The sequence below is a fragment of the Dreissena polymorpha genome, chromosome 10, assembly GCF_020536995.1.
Source record: "Dreissena polymorpha isolate Duluth1 chromosome 10, UMN_Dpol_1.0, whole genome shotgun sequence".
Classification (NCBI taxonomy): Eukaryota; Metazoa; Mollusca; class Bivalvia; order Myida; family Dreissenidae; genus Dreissena; species Dreissena polymorpha.
This window is the reverse complement of record NC_068364.1, coordinates 87,689,021-87,714,700: the sequence shown is the minus strand read 5'-3', so window position 1 is coordinate 87,714,700 and position 25,680 is coordinate 87,689,021. Positions and strand designations below refer to the sequence as shown.

The window sequence follows — 25,680 nt, the reverse complement described above, 5'->3', positions numbered from 1 at the left end:
TGTTTGATTTTCTACATCGTATGTATTAATATGTTTTCGTTTACTTCCATACTTACATTCTTAAAGATTTTTCTGTATCCTAAAATACATAAAAATCAAATTGAGAGGATAAGTTGTGTCAAATAATGATGAGAAATTGGGTGAAATATTTGGGTTTTCTTTATGTACGAAATATTGACAAGTATATCAGTAGCGAGTAGGCATTAACAACAAAGGGGTTACAATGCTGTTGACACAAGCCTAAGGCTGTATTTGCATTATTTATTATTTGTACCACAACGCTCATTAACGTGTGCATACTTGAATAGTGACTTCTCCGGATTGTATTTCAGCCAATTAGAAATAAACACACATAGAACACTGACCAATGGGATAGATAACTGAGTTTCACGGGGCAGATGTTAGAGGGAAACAAGACAGTTAGCGTTTAGACTTGGAGGTGTACGGATCGAGAAAAATACGATCATGTAGCTATCAGACTGTGTTTGTATCACCGAAAATATTAAGTATGTTAGACATTAAATTGGACTAGAAACTGATACATGGTGTTGTTGAATATTTTATCCTGTATTATGCAGAGAAATTGACATAAATAGAGAGGGACCGACTTGTCCCATGCGCGGCATGAGAAAATGGGAGTTAATGCAAAACTCGTCATCTTGGCAATTCGCGCATGACGAGATATCGAATGATAGGCTGCATACCGGTAATTTAAGAGTAATGAACATTGTTAGTAACTATGTGTCGTCTATGAACTATGAACGTTTACGTGACAATCCGTTGTTAAACATTTGGACGAGGTGATTTCATGCCGACATTAAAACAGGCAATTTTATAAACGTAAAAATGTATGCCATATCTCTACATGGTATCAGGCATATCATATACACAGCGAACACTTTACGAGAATTATTAAAATTTGTGTCTGGTTTCCTGAGGTCCTTACTTCTATTATCAAGTGCTTTGAGGCATTCAACAATATTTAAAGAGGCACATAATAGTGTATCGTTATACTTTACATTACTGGTTCAGGGGCATTCGTATTACAATTTGAAAAGTTGTAAATGAGTCGTTAATAATTTCACAAAAGACATATTATTTGTATTATTTAAATTTTCAAACAAATATTTTTCACGCACTGAACAGGTTTTTTTTAAACAGAAACCGATTAAAATACGTTCTCAAAGCATACTAAAAAGTTTTAAAAAAATTACCATCATCATCATTATCTTTATCCTTATCTTAATTATGTTCATCGTCATTATTATCATTTTTATCATAATCTATTACATTCGAATAAACACAACTATCATCATTATGTGAATTGCCATTTGCATATGTAAAGTTTTCGACAGAGAGAAATGAGAATGGACGATAAAAGAACGATGAATATATGGTTTTCAAAAAAGAACTGTCTAATTGACATATCCAAAGATCCTCCTCGTCCTTCTCCTCCTCATCCTCCTCATCATCGTCACCATCTTCTACTTCCTCTACTTCTTCTTCATCATCGTTGTCGTCGTCCTTTTTTTCGTCTTTTTCATCGTATTATTTTTTTCCTCTTCATCGTCTTCTACTTCTTCTTCTTATTTTTCATTTGGTCTTCTTTTTTTTCTTATACTTTTCAATCAACACATTTTCTCTTTGTCTCAACTCTTTATTTTCCTTCTTATACATCTTTAACATCAACTGCTTACTTCAAAACACACTATAACGCCTTCGTTTATATTAATACATCCACGTATACCCGTATGTTTTGCAAAACTTAATATCGTGTTTATATGTGTATGAACAAATCTGTATTGAATAATGGGAAAACAGTTAATGTATTTGATCATGGTTAATACTTGAAGTATTAGCAATCGTCAAAAACCTCAACATTTGTCAACAGTTTGGTTCTAGCTCTTCTGAATCTGTAGTGTAACGTGTTTCTAATCAACGTTATATCTTTCGAAAGATCACGCATACTTGTTTGCAAAATGCGAAATATAAGATTCGCATATGGGGATTGATTTTATTTCAGTATGACTTTACTTGAGATTCGCTGCGGGAGCTAGGCGCATATTTCTAAATGTCAAGCTGCGCGACTAGAGTACTTGTGGCTGGGAGTGCAATAAACGATTGTATTTATAACCATTTTTTGGAGAAAAGAAAATGTAATTTATATGCGGTTTTGAAGAACTAATGCAGGTAATGAATTCATTACAAACACTTGGACTATTTTTAATCATTACATTTTAAATGATATATCATTGTAAAGTATAGATATCCTGTCATGAGCCAGTTCTATTGTGTTTGCTGATTGCTCAATGATAGCGATTTATTACGTTATTAACTACTTAAGTGTGGCAGTAACTGCTTTAGAAGAACAGTGGTTATGCGTTTCTTTGAACAACAATAATCACAAGTAAATCATATGAGGACATTGAAATGTATAGCGCGTATTGCTCAAACTGTTCAAAGGTCTGGATTACATTGATTGATTGAACCGATGTATACATTTGTTATAGAAATGATGGCTCAGGCATGAATACAAAATTAAACACCGCATTGCGATAAAAACATCTTTACCACATAAACTTTTCATCTAATTTAATTTTAAAATAATAAAAGCGCAATTTCAGGTTAGGTTTTCATGTAAGTTACTATTACACTAAATTTCACTAAACTACCTCTATCAAAACTCAAGTCATAAAATACTTTAAGCAACAGTCACCTTGCCTTTTTACAAAAGGCATAACATTCAGAGACCCGCTTTGACTAAATTTAAAAAAAAACGCTTTGCACAATGCATCCATCCAAACTACAAAAATAATGATGTAACTGCTCTTATGTGTGTAATAAATATGACAAAGACATTAAATTGACATGCCCCATATGCAATCAAAAGTCAGGCTTACTTGTGAGGTAACTACATACACACAATGCCCGTTCAACACCTCTTTGAGATTATAAGTTATTGAGCAGACACCGTAGTTCTGTAATATTTCCCGTGACATTAAAAACTGATCTAACCTCCAACATATTCAATCACAAACAAGATATTCTTGTAAGCTTCCTATACACAAACATTGAATGCAAGGTCTCCATATAAACTAAAGCTATTTAGCGGAAACTTTTTTCCTTTTTGTAATCATTTATCTTGACTTTGACCCATCAATCCTAAATTACAATCAAAAGCTTCATGCATGCTTGTTATATTCAAAATTGGCTGATTTTTAAACTTTATGGAGATTATATTGCCACGATTAATGATGATCCGGTGTAAAACTATCAGAGTAAGGGAGACAAAAATTGTTCATCCACTTTTAAGTGACCAATGCAATTCGGCTGGTTAAGAAAAACGGCCGAGATAAACTTAATTTCAAGTTTCATGATAATCCGATTTGAATTCTTAGCGAACTAAAGCTGACATCAATCTCCTGCACACCGCCCAAATGCCCGTTAGTCAAAGTTGTTCCCACAGTACGCTCCCTTATAAGGGGCTCATTATACGACGTGTTGAAATAGTGTAGAAACTGTTAGAGACTGAACTTATGTTAGATTAAGACCTTCTGAAAACGGACCGTGCCATTTCATATTATATCTCATACAAGCTCATCGCATTTCATTGAAACCCTGTTTAAATATTGCAATGTCGACGATGCGAACAATTTTCAAATTATAAAACTAATTAAATTGCAACCATTCATAATACATGTGTTTACAAAAAGGATTCAACTTACAGATAATTACTTGCGCTTGCAGTAATACCGGAAACGGTAAATAAGTTGTATTCCATTGAATTGTACAAGAGTTGCGACACCTTAAGGGTTTCGCGGGATGGAATGAGTGGAGAGATCAAATCAAATAGAAAATCGATTATTTCTATTAAAAAAATTGGAACGAAAAAAAGGGGGTACGAAAAACAAATCGGGTACGAAAACAAATTTGAGTACGAAAAAAAGGGTACGAACAAAATAAGGGTACGAAAAACTATTTCGGTACGGAAAATATGGGTTCAAATAAAAAAAAAGGTACGTAAAAATTTGGGTACGTAAAAAAATTTGAGTACGAACGAAATAGGTACGAAAAAATTTGGGTACGAAAAAAATGTGGGTACAAAAAAAATTGGGTACGAAAAAAATGTGGGTACAAAAATAAATGGGATACAAAAACAAATTAGAGTACGAAAAAATATAGGGAACGAAAAAAATTAGGGTACGAACAACTATTTGGGTACGAAAAAAAAGGGTACGAATAAAAATGTGGGTACGAAAAAATTTTGGTACGAAACAAATTTGGGTATGAAAAAAATGGGTCGGAAAAAAATTTGGGTACGAAAAAAATTGGGAACGAAAAACATTTGGGTACGAACAAATTGGGTACGAAACAAACATTTGGGTACGAAAAAATTGGGTGCAAAAAAAAATTGGGTACGAAAAAAATGAGTATGAAAAAAATGGGTACGAGAAAAATATTGGGTACTAAAAATTTGGGTACGAAAAAAATGGTTACGAAAAAAAAAATGGGTACGAACACATTTGGGTACGAAAAAAAATTGGGTACGAAAAAATTTGGGTACGAAAAAAATAGGTACGAAAAAAAAATTGGGTACGAAAAACATTTGTGTACGAAAAAAAATGGTTACGAAAAAAAATTGGGGTACGAAAAAATTTGGGTACAAAAAAAATTGAGTACGAAAAACATGGGTAAGAAAAAAAATGGGTACAAAAATATGGGTACGAATATTTTGGGTAAGAAAAAAAAAATTTAAAATCAAATTTGAAATATCTAGCGCGTGAATTGTCTCCTGGGGGTGAATTGTCTTGGGGTTGCTATTAACGATACATGTTCTTCCGGCAAAGCCACGTATTTATAGCGATTGCGCTTTAAAAAACACCACTTTTTCGTCATTTTATCAAAACTATAATATTCCCAGAAATGACGAATATGCCATCGTGTAGATCGTTCTGTTTCTTATACGTGTCAATTTTCAGCAAAAGTTATTAGCCAGTTTCCAAAAGAGTCAAAGGCGGCTTTAACCAGGAGCTTAACGAATTTAAGTTGTCATTATCATTCGTTCAATTGAACGTCATCAATAGATGACGTCCAATATATCACTCATACGAAAAAATGAGGATACAAAAATTTTCAGTTCAAAAAAAGTTTGCCAAAACAAATTGGGTAGGAAATAAAAATTCATAAGAAAAATATGTGTACGGAAAAAAATTTGGGTACGAAAATTTTGGTTACGAAAAATTTATGCAAAAAATAATTTGGGAACGAAGAAAAATGTGGGTATGAAAATTGTGAGTTATATAAAATGTGGATAGGAAAACAAATTGGGTACGAACATTTTGCTTCCAAAAAATGTGTGTACTTAAACAATTGGTTATGAACGAAAATTGGGAACAAACTATTTTGGGTACATTTTTTTATTAGGAAAGATGGAGTACCTGTAAGTATACCGGGGTACCCAAAAGTATCATTTGAAAATTGGTGTACGGTTAAGTATACTTCAAAGTACCCGAGGTACGGGGAAGTAGTATCTGGGGGGGGACCTTGACCCATTCAGCGTTAGTATCCCAACAAGTGGACCATGGACCCAAAGGCTCTCACCTGAGACTCTAAGGAACTAAACTATTATCACAACAAGAGCACCGCATAACGGATGCCGACGCTCGGCTGCGGGTGCAGTTTTGAATAATGAAAGTTTGTCAGAATATTTTTTAAGAGGTCACAGTGACCTTTACCTTTGACCTAGTGACCCAAAAATGGGTGTGGCGTGTAGAACTCTTCAAGATGCATCTACATATGAAGTTTCAAAGTTGTAGGTGGAAGTATTTTGATTTTAAAGCCAATGTTAAGGTTTTAGGGGCAGACCCGGACGGCAGAAAGACACGACACGACACGACGAGCTGGGTATGACAATACCTAGGATTTTCTCCTGAAACAGCCGAGCTAAAAAATTAAAGTACCTTATGAAACATAAATGCTTAATTTATATGCCCAATGTTAGTTTTGAAGATAAATATTCATAAACAAATCAGCCAAGATATCGTTAGAACAAATGACCTGACCAAGTTTCTTGAAGGATAGACAGTAAAGGTCGTTTCTAGAGTGGTATAAAGATTTTAATATACCCATGTAAGCAAAATCTGCCCCTAACGGTCATGCATGGTTTAAAACGAACGGAACCATTTTTGAACTCGACCCAGGTATAAGATTAAAAGTTATCAAAATATCAATGAAATCCGATTAGGAAATAGTATAATACTGACAGACATTAACATTGTATTCTATTTTTTCTACAATCGATAATAAAAGATTCATGAGAGAATCACAATATAAGCGTTTAATTAATAAAATCATAAAAAAATGTTGGCAATGAATCATTTTTGTTTCAAAAAGAATAATACACTAATTAAATGTAGCACACAATTGGAATTATTCAAATATTGATTGCAAATGAAACGGTGCTGTACATTAAGATTCTTGACACTATTTCAGCTTTTATAGGAGTCATAAACAAGATATGCTTGAAACTTGAAACTTACAAACAAACAACAAACAAAAAAACAACAAACAGACAGGGCAAACACAATAGGTCCCCCAGTATTGCCTGTGGGACATAACAAGAGCTGTCAGAGGACAGCGCGCTCGACTATTCGAGTGCTTGACAGTATAACGAAAGCTATCATGGTGAAATTGTTCATATCAATAAGGTCAATGAAATATAGTCATATTCTAAGTGGAAGAGAACCATACATGTAATTGAAACATATTGATCATTTATGTTTTAAAGAAGTTGTACTTTATAGATTATTCTGTGTTTAGGTATATTTTCCACAATCAATTGAACATTTGTAAAGACATAGAACAAACTAATAAGATTTTATTTCAAGTTTGGGTGGTTCCATTGTGGTAAGTCAGGTTAGTGTTGTTTTGTCAAAGCATGAATCAAATTTGAAACAATCGGAGACGGGTGATGCTCTCCAAAGGTTTTTTGGTCACAATATTGTACTTTATATTCAGATAAAAGGAAACGTCTTGAGGGGAATAACTTTGGGCAAAATAATACAATGGATGGATAAGCAACTTTAAAATATCAAGTAAATAAATAAAGATACTAACTATATAATCACCAGTTGGATTAAACAAAATGACTATAGAATCATACTTTCTATTTTTAGCAAGACCATATAGCACTTATGCAATAATATAGTGCAGAACATAGTCCTTATCTAGTTTAAATACTTATCCATTAATTTTTGAAATCTGTGAAGATGTATATACGAAGGTTCTGTAATTAACACATCAAAGTTTATAATCAACAGTAAATATTCCCATGTTATTAACTGGTTGTTGAATTAAGATTTGTGGATAATGTATGCATTAATAATCCTACCCTACATAGTAATGTACAAACATTACAGGGGAACTATTGAACTAAATGACATCCTTTTTGAAAGTCAGAAATTATTGTATTCAATGTAAATACAGACATTGTACTTGTTTTTATTATGTTCCATACTCTGGCACAGATGATCGTGTTGCACATTTTATGATTGTACTTGTTTTTATTATGTTCCATACTCTGGCACAGATGATTGTGTTGCACATTTTATGATTGTTTTCCCTATACTTATCCGTATAGGTCTATTACAAACAATGTATTGCTCTTTAAAGAAAAAAATATTGTAAACTGCACTTTCTACTGCTGCTCTTAAATAATTGAAAGTTAAACATCCGTATAATTATATTTTAACGGTTTATCTGATCACTTTGATTATGTAGTTTCCCTTTATACATGTAAGCTTGACAAGATAAAACTACATGTGCTTATATTGGCTCCTATAAAACTACTCTATGCTTACATTTCTACTGTGAGTGGTAAGAACTACAACTATTGTTAACTAGCCTTTTCTTGTATATTATATCTCAGATGTAAAGATAGATATGAATGTAATTGTTCTTTACAACATATGCATTTTATCACAATGGTTAATTATTCAACCGGACTTATTCTTTTTCTGTATTAATGTTTGAAATAAGAGTCTGTAAAGGACACATATTTTAGAACATAAATAAGTTTTGATACATGTTTTAAATATTGTCACGTCTATAAAGGAATGTAATTGATATCTGAAACAAGTGAACGTTGATGAAAATTCTTATTATCCGAGATATGTATCCTTTCATTAATTATATGATTAACACACATACATGTGAAAAAGTATGTGTAAATGCAGTTTTTGTGAAATAAGTAAGTCTGGATTAAGTGAGCTTTCCATATCCAAAATTATTGCGAAATGTTCTAATTATTAGAAATATGAATGTCAATGAAAATTCTTTCATTTTTAGGGATGTGTTTTTCCTTTCTTAACAAATGTTTTCAATGAATATAATTGATATCTGCAATACACGAATGTTGATGAAATCCTTAATTAAATATATCTGGTGATGTTTTTTCTTTTCGAAAATATATGTTTAGCTCAGAGGTATTCGTAATAAGAATGTTTAAGTGTAGATTTTTCCAAATTATCCAACATTATTGCTTAATTAATAATTATTTAAATAAAATACATATGAAAAGTAGAAAGAAAAAATGAACCATCATACATTGTTGCATTCGGGTTTTATTTGCGTGAATCATGAAGACATTAGTTTGTTTGTCACATGTTTATGTTTCACCATACATAATACATCACCCATAAAATTACATATAATATATTTTCATATGTTGAAAATCATGTATTTTAATGTAAAATAAGTCCCTATGTTTGATTGTAACCACAATCATCCATTATACCTAAAGCCTATTTTGTACATTTTGTTATTTTGTTCTTATATTATGTTTGTGATTAAGTTGCTGAATTGTTTGTGTCTCAACTTGCAGAAGCTAAAAGTTATGAATATTGTATTATATATATTGTTCCAAGATACCTGTTTTGGGATTCATATTTTACAGATCATGTTTTATCCTTTTATAAATGGATAATCTTAAATTAATTTCATACAACTGTAGGGGTCTTAATAACACAAAAAACGTAAGGATGTCTTTGAATTCTTAAAAACAAAACAAGCTCATATTTATTGTCTCCAAGACTGTCATTTTACTCCGGAAATTAAAAATAAATTATATTCAGAATGGGATGGGGAATGTCATTTTAGTTTTGGACAATCTAATTCAAGATGCGTTTGCATTTTAATAAAAAAACAACAACATTCAAATCACAGTAAGTAAAATTGAAAAAGATTCTATTGGTAACTACTTACTTTTGGATTTGACATATTTGAATAACAATCTTATGTACATTATATGGGCCCAATAAAGATACGCCTGCTTTTTTTACAGACCTCTTTAAAAAATAGATTTTCACACTGATACGTATATAATATTAGGAGACTTTAATTGTGAACTAGATGGCAACTTAGATTATAAAAATTATGCATCCATTAACAATAATAAAAATGCAAGAAAAACACTACAATCCATTATCAAAGATAACAATATAATTGATACTTTCAGATATCTTCATGACACTATCCAACAATATACATGGAGACGAAGACACCATTACAACAGGCTAGACTTGATTTTTTTCTTACTTCAAATAATCTGGTATCAAAAATTAGAAAATCTACTATTGATTCATGTAATAAGTAAGATCATTCCATAATCAACTTCGAAATAGGTTTTGAGGATGTAGTACATGGAAAAGGGCTATGGAAATTCAAAAATTCACTTTTAAAGGATATCGACTTTTGTTAAACAACAATACTGTATCCCTATTTACAACTTAGAAAACATAGACAATATTCCCAATAGTGACATGCAATTTGTTATCAACGATCAATTATTCCTTAAAACACTACTTATGGAAATTAGAGGTAAAACTATTTCATTCTCATCACATAAAGCTAAACAGAACAAAAACCATGAATCTACGTTAATTAAGAAAATAAATTTACTTCAACAATCATTAAATGAAGCTTATTCTGAACAACTTCGAGAACAACAAAATGAATTAAAAAATGTTAGGGAAAATAAACTTAAAGGCTCTCTTATTCGTTCCAGAGCTAAATTGATAGAAGATGGAGAAAAACCATCTAAATACTTTTGCTTGCGAGAAACAAATCATTACACAAACAAGTCGATACCTTTTATTTAATTAGAAAATGGTGCTAGATTAACAAAACAAAATGATAATTTAAAAGAAGCTGTTTCATTCTATAAAACCTTATACAATGAAAATGAAAACGAAATTAAATACAATATTAAAACTGATTTAGAAAATATTAATATACCAAAGCTGAATAAAGTTCAATCTGACTCAATAGAAGGGCTGCTTAATATTGAAGAAGTATCCATAACACTCAAAAATATGAAACATGACAAAAGTCCAGGTTCTGATGGATTCACAGCTGAATTATTTAAAGTATTTTGGAATAAATTAAGCCATTTTGTAGTGAGAAGTCTTAATTACGCCTTTATTAAAAATTCGTTGTCTATTACACAAAAACATGGAATTATTACTTGTATTCCAAAAGAAAACAAGCCGCGATGGTATCTGAAAAATTTGCGACCGCTAACTTTATTAAATGTTGTGTTACAAACTAGCATCAGGCTCCATTGCAAATAGATTAAAAACAGTACTTGACATTTTAATCTCTAAAGATCAAAGAGGTTTCATTAAAGGTCGATTCATTGGTGAAAACACTAGATTTTTTTATGATATATTGAAATATGCTGAAGATAATAATTTACCTGGATTACTAATGACAATTGATTTTGAAAAAGCGTTTGATACTCTGTCTTTTAAGTTTATCGAAACAACTTTTATTTTTTATTTTATTTTTGGACCAATGCTTCAAAAATGGATATCTATGTTCTTGTATAATACCATGGCCTCCATACAAATAAATGGCTTCTTGTCAAATAATCTCTGTATAGAGAGTGGATGCCGTCAACGTGACCCTATCAGTGCTTACATTTTTATTATCTGTCCAGAAATTCTTGCCATTTAAATAAGAGATAACAAAAAATAAAAGGTATAACTATATATGACATAGAATATAAAATATCTCAATTTGCTGATGATACATCTTCATTTCTAGACGGATCAGAATCATCTCTTAATTGTACACTAGACATGCTTCATTAATTTTCAAAATACTCTGGACTTAACATAAACTACGAAAAAACTAATCTAATTTGGATAAGTTCTATGAAAAATAGTACCAGATCAATAAAAACTAAATACAAACTTACATGGGAACTACTACCTTTAAAGTTCTTGGAATAATGTTTGATATTAATTTAGACAACATGATCATGAAAAATTTTGATAATAAAATAGAAAGTATTACAATTTCAATAACTCATTGGAATCGCAGAAATATTACCCCTCTAGGAAAGATAACCATTGTCAAATCATTGTTTCTACCGTTACTTACTCATTTAATTGTATCACTGCCATCACCAAGCAAATACACCATGAAAACAATAGAACAGCACTTTTATGATTTCATTTGAGCAGGGCCAAGCAAAATTAAAACAAGAGCACCGCCTTGCGGGTGCAGACCGCTCATCTATTTTCTTTTTAAAGGTGAAGGGACTCTCATTTTCAATCACAAAGGAGGGAGGGGTGGAGTGAAGAGGGGTGTATAGTGTGTGGGTGTGGAATTTATTACATTATCTTCCAAAAATGCGAAAAAAAAGGGAAAACAAATCGGGGGGGGGGGGGCTGAAGGGGGGGATGGGGGAGTGGGGGGATTCTTTGGTGCGATGGTTGGACGTTATTTAAAACATAAAATAATAAAAATAAATATTTGTTTTTTAACTTTTTCAAAAAAAAATAAAAAATTGGGGGGCGGGGGGGGGGGGTATAGTGTGAGGGTGTGGTGGTAATTTGTGAGATGATCTTAAAAAAAAATTAGGGGGGGATTCGGGTGGGGGGAGGGGGGGTGGGGGGGGATTCTTGGGTGCGATGGTTGGACGGTATTTCAAACTTAAATTAATAAAAATAAATATTTGTGTTTTTTAACCGTTTCAATTAGGGGGGGGAGGGAGGGGGGGATGGGGGGGAGGGCACACGGGATGGTTTGGGTCGAGTCTATTGTGGTATGTCAGGTAAGAGTAGTTTTGTCAAAGTATCAATCAAATCTAATCATAAATAAAGAAGTTATGGCAATTTTAGCAAAATTTAATAATTTGACCTTGAGAGTCAAGGTCATTCAAAGGTCAAGGTAAAATTCAACTTGCCAGGTACAGTAACGTCATGATATCATGAAAGTATTTGAAGTTTGAAAGCAATAGCCTTGATACTTAAGAAGTAAAGTGGATCGAAACACAAAATTTAACCATATATTCAAAGTAACTAAGTCAAAAAAGGGCCATAATTCCGTAAAAATGACAACCAGAGTTATGCAACTTCTCCTTTTACTGTACCCTTATGATAGTTTGCGAGTGTTCCAAGTATGAAAGCAATATCTATGATACTTTAGGAATAAAGTGGACCTAAACACAAAACTTAACCAAATTTTCAATTTTCTAAGTATAAAGAGGGCACATAATTCTGTCAAAATGCCAGTCAGAGTTACATTACTTTGCCTGCACAGTCCCCTTATGATAGTTAGTAAGTGTTGCAAGTATAAAAAGGGCACATAATTCTGTCAAAATGCACGCCAGAGTTATCTAACTTTGCCTGCCCAGTCCACTCATGATAGTAAGTAAGTGTACCAAGTTTGAATGCAATAGCATTGATACTTTCTGAGAAAAGTGGACCTAAACGCAAAACTTAACCAAAATTTTCAATTTTCTAAGTATAAAAAGGGCACATAAATCTGTCAAAATGCAATCCAGAGTTATCTAACTTTGCCTGCCCAGTCCCCTCATGATAGTAAGTAAGTGTACCAAGTGTGAATGCAATAGCATTGATACTTTCTGAGAAAAGTGGACCTAAACGCAAAACTTAACCGGACGCTGACGCCAACGCCAACGCCGACGCCGACGCAGACGCCGACGCCGACGTTAAGGTGATGACAATAGCTCATTTTTTTTTTTCAAAAAATAGATGAGCTAAAAACAGTTATTGTTAATGAGTATATCGAAGGTGGGTTGAATATGGTTGATATATGTTCCGTTGAAAAATACATGAAAATAACACGGATTAAAAGAATAATGTCAGGCGAAGGAAATTGCTTTTCATTGAAAAAATCGTTCATAGATTTTAAGACAATATTCAACACTGGTAAAATGTATGCCGAAAAAATGTGTCTACACCAGAAAAATAAATTTTGGCTCGATGTTTTGAAAAACTATATATTGTACGTTGAAAAGCTGCCAACAATAGATAGTGATGATATTCTGGATATGCCTCTATTTTATATTAATAATTTTACAATAAACAAAAGCTATATCGATATTAAATGTCTATATGAAAGGGGCATCCGATTTGTAAGAGATATTATGGTAGAAAGAATTTTTATTTCCAAAGAATCTTTGGATACACAGGTTCGAACAAATGTAAATTTCCTGCTGTACCAAGAAGTAAAAAAAAAACAATAAAGAAATATATTGACAAATTTGAAGACCTGCAACATTTTAATAAAAAAAACTCAAGGACCTATATAACAATCTTACATTTAAAAAATAATAACCAGCCCAAAAAAAGAGAAACATAATTATAAAATATTAATTCAAAACAATGAAATTCCAACTTGTCATACAAAATGGAACACAGAATTTTTTAATATTGAATGGAAAAAGTACATCCACTCGTATTCAATCTAACTAAGGAAGTATATGTCAGATGGCTCCAATGCAGAATAGTCCACAGAATATTGGGGACCAAATCCCTTATGTTCAAAATGAAAATTGTAGCAAATGATCTATGTACTTTTTGTAACAATGAAGTTGAAAATATAACGCACTTGTTCTGGTACTGTCCATTTACCCAAGAAATTATTAAATTTGTTGCTTAGATTATTCGTAAAAGTAGACCAAGCATTCCTATTCATATTACATGCCAGAATCAAGTCCTTGGAATTATTAATCCAAAAATGAACGATTTAAACATAGTATGCCTAGATTTTAAACGATATATTTTTCATTGTCAGAGAAAAAACAGAATCCCTTCAAGTATGGACTCGTAAATAGTATAAAGCACGCTTTTGAAATTAACAAAAATACAATTAAATCAGAAAAAGAATTAGGAATCTGGTCCCTTGTTAAAATATTAACTGAAATCTCATATAACGACATTACAAATAGTTAAATAACTGATAATATAAAAATATTTATCCTGCAATGTTTGTACTAAATTCTGCATAATCAATATTCTTAACTTATACAATTCAGCACTTACAAATAAATTTTCTAATGTGCAATACTTTTTATTATAAATAATATACATACATAAAATCAACATTAAGAAATATTGTATGTTACAAGCTTGTTTGTGTTGTTGTGTGTGTTTTTTGCTGTTGTAAACTACTTCTACTATAACAAAACTGGATTTGTATATGAATGTATGTTGAATGTACGCCAGTAATATGTATGTTCCTATCAAGTAGCTGTACAATACTATCTGAAAAGCTTTGAATGTATGTACTGTATTGTCTACATATGCATGTAATATTCTACGGAAAAAATAAAATATTGCACACATTTTTTTTCAAAGGGCCATAACTCTCTTAATAAATCTTCTAACCAGGACATGCTTACAACATGCGCATCTCCTAGAAGTAGTTCAGCTTCCCATAAAGCTTTATTGTATTCCAGTCAGTAGTTGGGGAGAAATAGCCCGGACAAGAATTGCACGACATGTTTATGTACAGTTTATAGAAAATTCCAAAAGGCCATAATTCTGTGAAAAATCAACCGACCATAACCGGCTGATAATATGCACATCTCCTGTTGGTAGTGAAGTTTCCAATAAAGTTTCATTGAATTCCCGGACTAAGTTGCTGAGAAATAGCTCGGACAAGAATTGCACTATATGTTCAATGGAAAATTTCAAAGGGCAATAACCCTGTGAAAGATCATCCGACGAGAACCGGCTGATAATTTGCACATGTCCTCTTGGTAGTGAAGCTTCCCATACATGTTCATTGCATTCCGGTCATTGGTTGCTGAGAAATAGCCCGGACAAGAATTGCACTATATGTACAGATAATGGAAAATTTAAAAGGGCCATACATTGTAACTCTGTGAAAAATCATCCGACCAGAACCGGCTGAAAATATGCACATCTCCTTTTGGTAGTGAAGCTTCCCATAAAGTTGAATTGACTTCCAGTCATAAGTTGCTGAGAAATAGCCCAGACAAAAATTGTGCACGGACGGACAGACGAAGCGGCGACTATATGCTCCCCCTAAAAAATTTGGGGGGAGCATAATAAAGAAGTTATGGCAATTTAAAGGTGGTACGCAAACTTTAACATAGATTTATCAATTATATGCATATTCTTAGTGAAAAAAAGGCCATAATTGTTACAAAATGCTTGATACAGTTATCTGCTCTTGTTTATACATTGGGGTCATGTTGGTTAAGAAGAATGCAAAATACATGTATGAAAGCAATACGTCAAGGGACATAGAAAATGTTTGAGGTGGAATGCAAACTTAAACATATATTTATTAATAATATGCATACTCTAAGTGAAAAAAGGGCCTAATTCTGTTTAAATGCTTGATACAGATGTCTGCTCTTGTTTATAGATTGGGATCATGTTGGTAAAGAAGTATGCAAAATATAAAAGCAATATTTCAATGGACATAGGACATATATTTGAGGTGGTACGCACACATTCCAATGCACACGCCGACGCCGGGTTGAGTAGGATAGCTCCACTATATATTTTTCATGTCAAATAGTCGAGCTATAAAGTAAATATACTATAAACAACAAGCTAACCTCAATCACAACTTTAATGCAATGCTTATAACAATGAAGTTAAAAATGATATGCCAGGGATTGAAACTAATTTTTTATTATTGTGGACAACCATCTTAAGTATTTTGGTTGTCCAGATAAAGAATAACGAGCCCAGAAATATGAACATGTGAATATTATACATTCTTTTAATATAATAATAGATAATTAAATACATTTGCTGGCAATACGCACGTTCAATGCATGATGTATTAATATGACCCTGGATTGAATCATGTCCTATTCCTAAATAATAAATGTTATTTAACTAGTTTTGATCCATGGCGATCAATTGTTTTTCAATTTTATTGCACTGAATTGTTTTAATCTTTAAAAAAAAGAAGTTTATTAACTTTTGAAATTGAGTTGCACAGGCCAAACTCTACTTGTCCAGGGCTCACGGGTAACCACTAATTTCCATCTCTGTATGCTCTTCATTTTCTGTTCTTACATCCCATTCTTTTTTTAAGGATATTTGATAAATACGTGTTCAAGATGGTATAAGATAGCCGTATACGGCGTGTGTTTGCCTTCATCGGAGAACTATGCCGTAATCGTTCTCCAGGCATCCTCGCATTGGATGATAAACCCTGCCCGGCTTTGACTTGTTGTCGGAACATGACCCTTCTTCTTTGCCATCGTCTGAAATAATACAAATGTTGATCTGCGATCAGTTAAACAACTACTCCTTAATCTCGTACATTGGCATGTTGATGATATTTATTGTAACATATTTATGGTCTGTCGCAATAAACTCGTGCATTTATTGCATAACTGTTTCCCAACAATAAGGTTTTAACCGCTTACGCAACACGGTTCCAATTATCATTTTAATTTAATATCATTAATTTGCCATCGTTACTCAATTTTAAATATTACTCTGATAAGGAACTGATATTTAAAAATAGTTTGAAAAAAGATTTGTGTGAAAAAGAAGATTAATGTATGTGGACATTAGATTTGAACGTTTAATTGGCACCAGCGGATTGGTTCCATGACGTGACGTCGATTTGTGACGTAACGTTAAATACGTGACGTCGTTACTTAGTGATTTACTGGCTTGACACAAGGATTATATATATATATATTGGATCGTTAATAAATGCTCATACCAAAAGCGGGTATTTGGCTTTATATTGTTCCCACTATCGGGGCAATAGTAAATAACGGATTTCCCATTATCGGGGATAATTCTCAGTAAACAGCAAAATACGGAAATTCCCATTATCGGGGAAACTTCTTAACATTTGGTAGCAGAGCGTGGTTTCTAAATTGAGTGAGCGATGGATCCAGTTGAATATTTAAAGACAGAGATTTTGTTAAAGAGGGAGAAAATAAGACTGAAAACTAATTTTACCAGAGCAAGAAAAATGGTAGTGTCACATTTGGTGGGAAATGCATGTAGCGCGACAGTGAACGACGCTTGCAAGCAGTTGGATTTTGCGATGGACGAAGTTATTAAAGGGCTTGATAGTTTATCCAATATGTACATGAAAGATGAACTTGAAAAAAGTAAAATAGTAATTGGGGAAATGGAAAAGATTGAACTTGAGTATGAAAAAAAACAACGGAAGATGCCTGTGCCTATTTAAACGATCTACGAAGTGAAACAGCAAGTCAAGTAAGCAAAGCGTTGTCGCATGACACGGTGAGTAAACTTTATATTTCTAAAGACCGGCCGGCTTCACATGAAACTGTGCGACAAAATGACAAATTTCCAAGTATGTGGCGTAATTGGACCGGGTTCGATGCGCAAAACGATTGTGGGCGTGAAGCACCTCATGCCTCTAACATCAAAGACGAAATTGAAGAAGGCAACGCTATGAGTTCAGGCATCGATCCTACATTAGGACACGACCTTTGGAGGCAACTCAAACGTGTGGAAATTCCAGTGTTCAATGGTGATAAGCGAGTCTACCAATCATGGAAAGCAGCATTCATTGCTTGTATTGACAGAGCGCCAGCCACAGCAGAGTACAAACTTCTTCAGCTTAGACAGTACTTATCTGGCGAAGCATTAAAAGTAATTGAAAATCTTGGGCACTCGGCGTTTGCATACGAAGCGGCAAAAGATCGACTTGAAAGGAAATATGGGGGCACGCGTCGACAGATAGCTATTTACCTAGAAGAACTTGAACACTTCGAAAACGTCCGACTTGGCAACGCAAAAGACCTAGAACAATTTGCCGATCTATTAGACGTAGCAATTATTAATTTGCAGGAAGCGGATCAACACAACGAACTTGGAATTGGCTCATTATATGCAAAATTACAAAGAAAACTACCAGAACCGCTCTTGGCACGATATCATTGTTGGGTCTTTGAGGGTCAACACAATGAGTCAGTATTATCGCTACGGACATGGGTTATTCAAGAGGCAGAATTTCAAACTATCGCGTCAGAGACCGTGCAAGGAATGTCAGGATATTTGATGTTAGAGCATACTTCGAAAAAGACGAACTCTAACAATCAAAGAACGTTTTTTGGTGGTTCCGAAGAAAGCGGGAAAATATTTAAATGCAGAGTATGTGACAAACAGCATGGAGTATGGAACTGTGACAATTTTAAAGAAATGAACGTTTCACAACGGTGGGACAAAGCAAAACAACTTCATCTTTGCTATCGTTGCCTTGGGTTTAACCATGTCGGAAAGTCATGCCGTCGAAGTAGACAATGCGGACAAAATGGATGTGAAGAGCTGCATCACAGACTGTTACACAGAGATGCGCAAAAGAGTATGAAATCAAACGCTGCTGACAGTCTAGTTCAATCTCCTACGGAAGAGAAAGGGGCAACATATTTGTCAGCAAAAAGTCATACCAGATCTGGTTTAGTAGGGCTCCGAACAGTTCCGGTTATTCTCGCAAATGGAAATCGGTCGATAACTGTAAACGCATTGCTAGATGACGCAAGTACAAAAACGTACATCAATAGTGACGTAGCGGCAGAACTCGGCTGTAAAGGTAGAACGGAAAAGGTCAAGGTCAATGTACTGAATGGTCAAGTCGAGACTTTTGAAACAAGACCAGTTGAATTCGAAATAAGAAGTGTCAACGGAAGCGTAAAGATAAATGTAGCAGCATATACAGCTAACAAAGTAACAGGAGACATGAAAGTTGTTGACTGGAACAAGTACCAAAGAAAATGGCCACATCTTCGTGACGTAACATTTCCAAAAGCAACGACCAGACCTATTGTTGACCTCTTAATTGGACTTGATTGTGCAGATTTACATTATGCACTGGAAGAAAGAAGAGGTAGAGCAGGGGAGCCAATAGCGCGTCTTACTCCACTTGGATGGACATGCATCGGTAATACGTGTTCAAATTTAACACCGGTCCTACAAACAAATTATGCGCGAACATACTTTGTAAGAGACGTAACGGAAATCGAGAATCTAAACCTGACTCTTAAGAAATTCTGGGAAGTTGAAAGGGAATCAACTGAATCACCTGTCGTTAACATTGACGAGCAACAAGCACTTAAAGCAGTAAAACAGTCGTGCATATTCGAAAATCAGATGTATCGCGTCGCCATTCCATGGAAGAGCAACGAAACTGTTATGCCAAACAATTGCAAAATGGCACTGAACAGATTAGAGAACACAGATAAAAGACTCAAACAATGTCCTCGGGTAGCTAAAGCATACAGCAAAATCATCGAACAATACGTAGAAAAGAAGTACGTGTCAAAAGTTCTGGATTCTGAAGTGTTTAATTCAAAGTGGTTTCTACCACATTTTCCTGTTCTGAGGCTAGATAAAGATAAAGCAAAAACCAGAATCGTGTTCGATGCTGCAGCAAAATTTGAAGACGTAAATGATAAAATACACCAAGGACAAAAGCTACAGCGCGATCTGTTTGACGTTTTGCTAAGATTCAGAAAGCATCCCGTTGCAGTAGTTTGCGACATAACCGAGATGTATCTCAGAATAGGCATCAATCACGCGGACAAGCCATATCACAAATTCCTATGGAGGGGAATGAGTCATAATCGTTGTCCCGATATCTACGAATTTGATAGAGTCGTGTTCGGTGTAAATTCATCACCATTCCAAGCACAGTATGTCTTACAGCAACGCGCAAGGGAAAATCTCAGCGCATTTCCATTAGCTGCTGAAAACCACTCTTTAACCAATGCAACACGAGAGCGGTTTCATCCTGAGAGAGACATCAAGATTGGCGAAATCGTCCTTATCATTATTCCGGAAACGACGACGGGAAACTGGCCACTAGGACGGATACTCGAGGTTTATCCAGAACAAGACGGTCGAGTGAAAGTCGTAAAAATTCAGGTTGGAAGCAGCACCATGACGAGATCGGTGACAAAGCTATGTCCGTTAGAACTGGACAATTAGAGATTAGAATATCGAAAAGAACATACAATTAATTTACGTATTCAATTTATTATTTAAAATTTTGTTTTACAATATTTATCAAAATGTACTGTATTTTGATGGAGGGGAAAATGGACATTAGATTTGAACGTTTAATTGGCACCAGCGGATTGGTTCCATGACGTGACGTCGATTTGTGACGTAACGTTAAATACGTGACGTCGTTACTTAGTGATTTACTGGCTTGACACAAGGATTATATATATATATTGGATCGTTAATAAATGCTCATACCAAAAGCGGGTATTTGGCTTTATATTGTTCCCACTATCGGGGAAATAGTAAATAACGGATTTCCCATTATCGGGGATAATTCTCAGTAAACAGCAAAATACGGAAATTCCCATTATCGGGGAAACTTCTTAACAGTATGCCAAAATTAATGGATAAACACGTATACTGCCAAAGATAGTATAATTATGTTAAAGTTTGCTTTAGTTTGAAAAACTAACAACATATCGTTTCGTTTAAATGTATAAATGACCAAAAAGCGTGTTTTGGTAAATTAACTATAGCTCATTGCGATATTCATATATATCATAGCTTATTAATTTCCTTCCTAATGAAGCCTCGGCAGTTTACTCGTCTGTAAAAATACTGCTTCGTGTAAAATCCATTCGTATCAAGAAAATTTCGTAAAAGTTATGGACTAGCACTGTACTTCATGAACGTATTAGTATCACCTTTTACATTTTCAGTCTTGAAAGAAGAACACAATGAATAGTATCAGTAATTAAGGCCTCATTAATTGGAACTGTGTGTAGATTTCTAATAATTAATTAAGTAACATTAAGGTGACGCCTTGCATTGAATTATGTCATGTGTATAAAAAATATAATGCATGCATAGGATAAATTGTATTTGTGTAAAATAACATATGTATTTGAAACGGTGCTAAATAACAAGCACAATTTGTATCTAATTCAAACTAACATCTCTTACTGCTGTATGATTATCGTCGAAGCTGTTTGGTCAGCCTCAAGTTTTCTAGTAAAAACTATAACAAAAGCTGAAACTTCAAGGCAGGCATAATTTTGAAATTGAAAGGAGCGGCATTAGACAGTTATGTTTTTTTACGATAAGAGCTGCTAGTTTCGTCATAGTTAATATGTATCTAGTCAAAATAGTTCTATCACGTGTAATACCAGAAAATCATTCAACGCGCTTAAGGTTTCTCGGCTGAGAGCTGGATAGCTTTGTGATCATCTCAAAGACCCATTTAGATCTTGAAACCTTTTAAGTTCTTACTGCTTTAAAAACAATTCGTACACATCTATTTTTTACCAAAAAAAGAAAGAAACATTAAACGATTACTCGTATATGGATGTAACATAGATTTATTTGTGTTTGTATGCAGGAGATCACACATTACATTGCAAAAGGTTCCCGCTAAGAAAATGTGCCGACGGTAAAGTCGAAATATAGTTCGAATATAACTACGAAATAAACGCTTATACTTCCTGCTATGGCTTTGAGAGCAGCATTTAACAATTAAATAATATTTATAAAGGGTACAAAACGGCGAAAAATACATGTTTCAGCAGGGACGTCGCCATCTTTACGTCCATTAGACCATCACGTGATTTCCCCTTATGTAGTTAATTCACAATAAAATGCATTAAACATTCAATTCTAAGAAAAAAGACATTGATTTGTATTTCCTTATCAAGAAACATGATTCGAGCGAGTGATTCTTAATATTCCTTAATAATATCATATACTTACAACTAAAAAAATTTGTATGCAAATTATATCGGCACCAGAATAAAAAGTTATTATTGTTTGCAATATAAACAAAATCTTACAAAAGGACAACAATGCACATTTTATCGTATTATTTTTGCATGCGTTATGCAGATCAAACATTAAATGAATCAATAAGCAAACAGTCGAAAACAATGAAATTGTTGATTATTTAAGGCATGACGAAATGATCGCGAAATTCAAATTCAGTTTACTGTATGGGTGATCTGTATAAAGGGCGTACATAAGTTTTTAGTTGGTAACATATGTTAAATCATTATAATAATTGATCAGTTTTATTAACCGTCAATTTATTTTCAAAGGTGTGAAATGCGAGTTATGGCTAGTGAGAAAATATAAATAAGACTTATAATATGCTATTTGTCGGTATAGGGCTACAATTCCGATTGAAAGAGGCAATGTGCATTGGGCATACACATTTCATTTTATTTTTTGACTTCCAGTAAACAGTTTGAACCCTACAAACAAACAGGAATATACGAAAAACTAATAACGTTAATACTTAGTGGGCAATTAACCCTAAACGTATCACTTAGAAAAACTCCTTATCTATGTACAGGTCTGTGAAATTGTTATCAATCAGACAACAATCAAAAATCTCAGCTACGCATTGTTTAGAGTTCGTGTCTAAATTTCTAAAATCTGTTGACAGTTGCTCGGAGCTGTATAAGTTCCCTGAGAAGGAACTTACAGCGGACATACGTGTTCTGTGCAGTTTATGGGCTCATAAAATAGTATGATTGCTTCAAAATTATATAGCCTATACTCAAAAATTTGATTATGGATGAAAATAGTTCATTTCGGTTTATTTCGATGAGGACAATAGAACATGTGTCGTCATTTCGTTTTGGCGCGCTCCTCTAAGCACGATCCCGCAGATCGGACGACAATTATCGTTATTTTTGTATCGGCGCTCTTATTTGCAGTTCTTTCCAAAACGTCAAAACGTAAAATATCAAAATATCAAAAAGCATAGGTGTTAATGTTGTTATTTTTTAAGTTTTAGTAGCGTTTTTCTGTTTGGCGCCCTTCAAACCGACAAGAGCACCAATCGACAAGAACACCATAACGATGCATTTGTCTCGCCAATACACCACTCAAAGTTCACCGTAACGAGATTTTGGGTGTCATGTGGTAGTTTTAGCAGTAAAGACTGACTCATGATTAATCTACACAGCCTTATATGATAAATAAAGCAAATACATTTTTGTGTTATCGAAAAAGGTTACCAACAAAATCACCATAGGTAAGTAAAAAGTTATTATTTAGCATGAGCAATTCAATTAAATGTCAAATGTAAGTGAAATAATATCACCAACCTGGGCAACATAACTGTTATATGTTGACCTTAAACCTTAGTTATATTGTTGACTTTGTTTCTCATTTACTTTTCTAATACTTTGATTAGACCCAACGGTACCTTTGTGTAGCGAGTCTTTAAACGATTGTTAGTACTGCGATTTCATGTCAGTTCAACTCCCACTCTTTTGATTTTACTGGGTTTTATTTGGATGTTAGTAAAGGATTTGTAAGAATTTTTCCTGTCTTTCGCTGTTTCATTTATATCAACAAACAACCAATGTGTAAGGTATGGGGCAGAATGACCGCTGCGATAACGTATTTACGTAGAACCACAATACGGTGTCAACCTTATTTTATGGTCAGGTGACCCCGTCAACCTGATGGTGCCCGTACGCTTTTTTTGAAGCGTGTAGCCTGTTATCTGCGTCTGACATTAGCAGAAAAAGATTGTACAATGTCTGAAAAGTTTGATTTACGATAAATGCGTGTTGTTTTTTGCTTAGTATTCTATATTTACTTTTTTGCACTAATTCTCAACATATCTGTCGACCGATATATATTGGGCTCAATAATTAAGAAAAATAACCCTCAAAACTTGGGCAAGGAATAACCAAACAGTCAATATGAGAAACGTTTAAGTTAACACTTAGGGGAATCTTTCTCCGGACATTACAAAACTTTACATAAATATAAATTATATTGTAATAGCAGTCTACGCTTTCGTTTTGCAACGAGTTTTCATTATATAGAATTTTGAACGGTCATAATATGCATTATTTAAACCTCCAAATTATTAACCATTAGTGCATTATTAGAATATGTGTAACGTTACCAAGACAAATACGAAAAAGAACTGCATCAACTCTGTCATTAGCCCCCATATCTCTGTTTGGTATCGTTTACATCATCTTATATGAATAAATGAACAAATACATACGGCCATTTGTTTTCAAGTACTATGAAATGTTACTGTTAAGAAATATATTGTGTGCTTTAAAAAATGAAGAAGCTTTGAACCAAATAAGTGTTTTGAAAGGTTAGTGTGTATTGATATGCAGTATTGCACATCAAATAAGTATGTTTTATTGCTAATCTGAATGAAAGCTCTCACCATTTGACTTTGTGTGCTCTCGTGTAACTATTGTTAAATAGCGATTGATTTGTCAAGTATATGCTATGTATAGTCAATAAGGTATTTTCTATATCTACAGGCAATTTATGAATATAACGAGATAAATTACATAAAATCTATGGTTGATATGTATTAGTACAAGCAATGAAATTATTTCAATAAATTTAAAATGACTAAGTTTATTACGAAACCGATATGTTTACCCGTATTTGTTGCAAAATTAAAGCATCATGTCTCGGTGTCGTGTGACCAATTGTGCATTGTATAGAATTGCATAAAAGGGAACGTGTATTTGATCATTAATACGCGAAGTGCAATCAAATGGCAAAAAAGCCTTAAACAACTCATCATGTGTTTTTCTGTTGGAACCTTTAGTAATGTGTGTTATGTATCAAATAAACAAAGCATCCTCAGGAGGATCGTCTATACCCACTTATAAATGCGAATTATATAGTTTTCAAGATGGCTAATGATTTCTGTTTAGTATGACTAAACTGGAAATTCTTTGCGGGAGCAAGGCGCACGTTTCTAAATGACAAGCTTAAGGGATAAAGACCTGTCGTAAAAGATTGTGTTTAAGTACCGCTTGTTAAAAAAAATGTCGTTAATAAAAACTGACTGCGGTTTTCAATAATGCATTCGTTTAATATGCGGTTAATGTATTATTTTCAAAAAACTTTGGATTAGTTTATTCATTTAATTGTACGTAATATATCATTGTAAAGAAGAGATATTCTGTCATGAGTCGGCTCGGTTTGTTTGATAAGTACTCACTGATAGAGATTTATTATTTAATTAACTACTTAGCGTGTCAGTAACTTCTTTTGAAGAACAGTGGCTGTAGTTTCTTTAAATACTATTAAACACAAAGCAAATCAATCATTTACTGAAATTGAAATTAAGAGCGCGTATTGCGCTATCTGTTCATATGGTGAGCAATATCATTTTATGAAGTCATGCACGAATGAAACAATGAACATGCACACATGCATAAACATAGAAGCAATCAGAGTGTCTAAATGCGCATGTACAAGTAAATACTTCATATGAAACGGACTAATTATAATGGTGGTGATCAAGAAATGTTTAATTAAAAATGATTAAGTTTAATTACTATTGTGTGATTTTACATCCGTTTAAACTAACAAATATTACGGTAAAACT

General features: G+C 33.5%; 1 protein-coding gene across 1 annotated transcript; it reads left to right on the top strand.

The window, feature by feature from the left end:
• Positions 1–17,645: 17,645 nt before the first annotated feature.
• LOC127849310 (uncharacterized) lies at positions 17,646–20,279 on the top strand. The gene has a single exon (XM_052382028.1). The coding sequence runs from the start codon at positions 17,646–17,648 to the stop codon at positions 20,277–20,279; it is 2,634 nt and encodes an 877-aa protein (XP_052237988.1).
• The last annotated feature ends 5,401 nt before the right edge of the window (positions 20,280–25,680 follow it).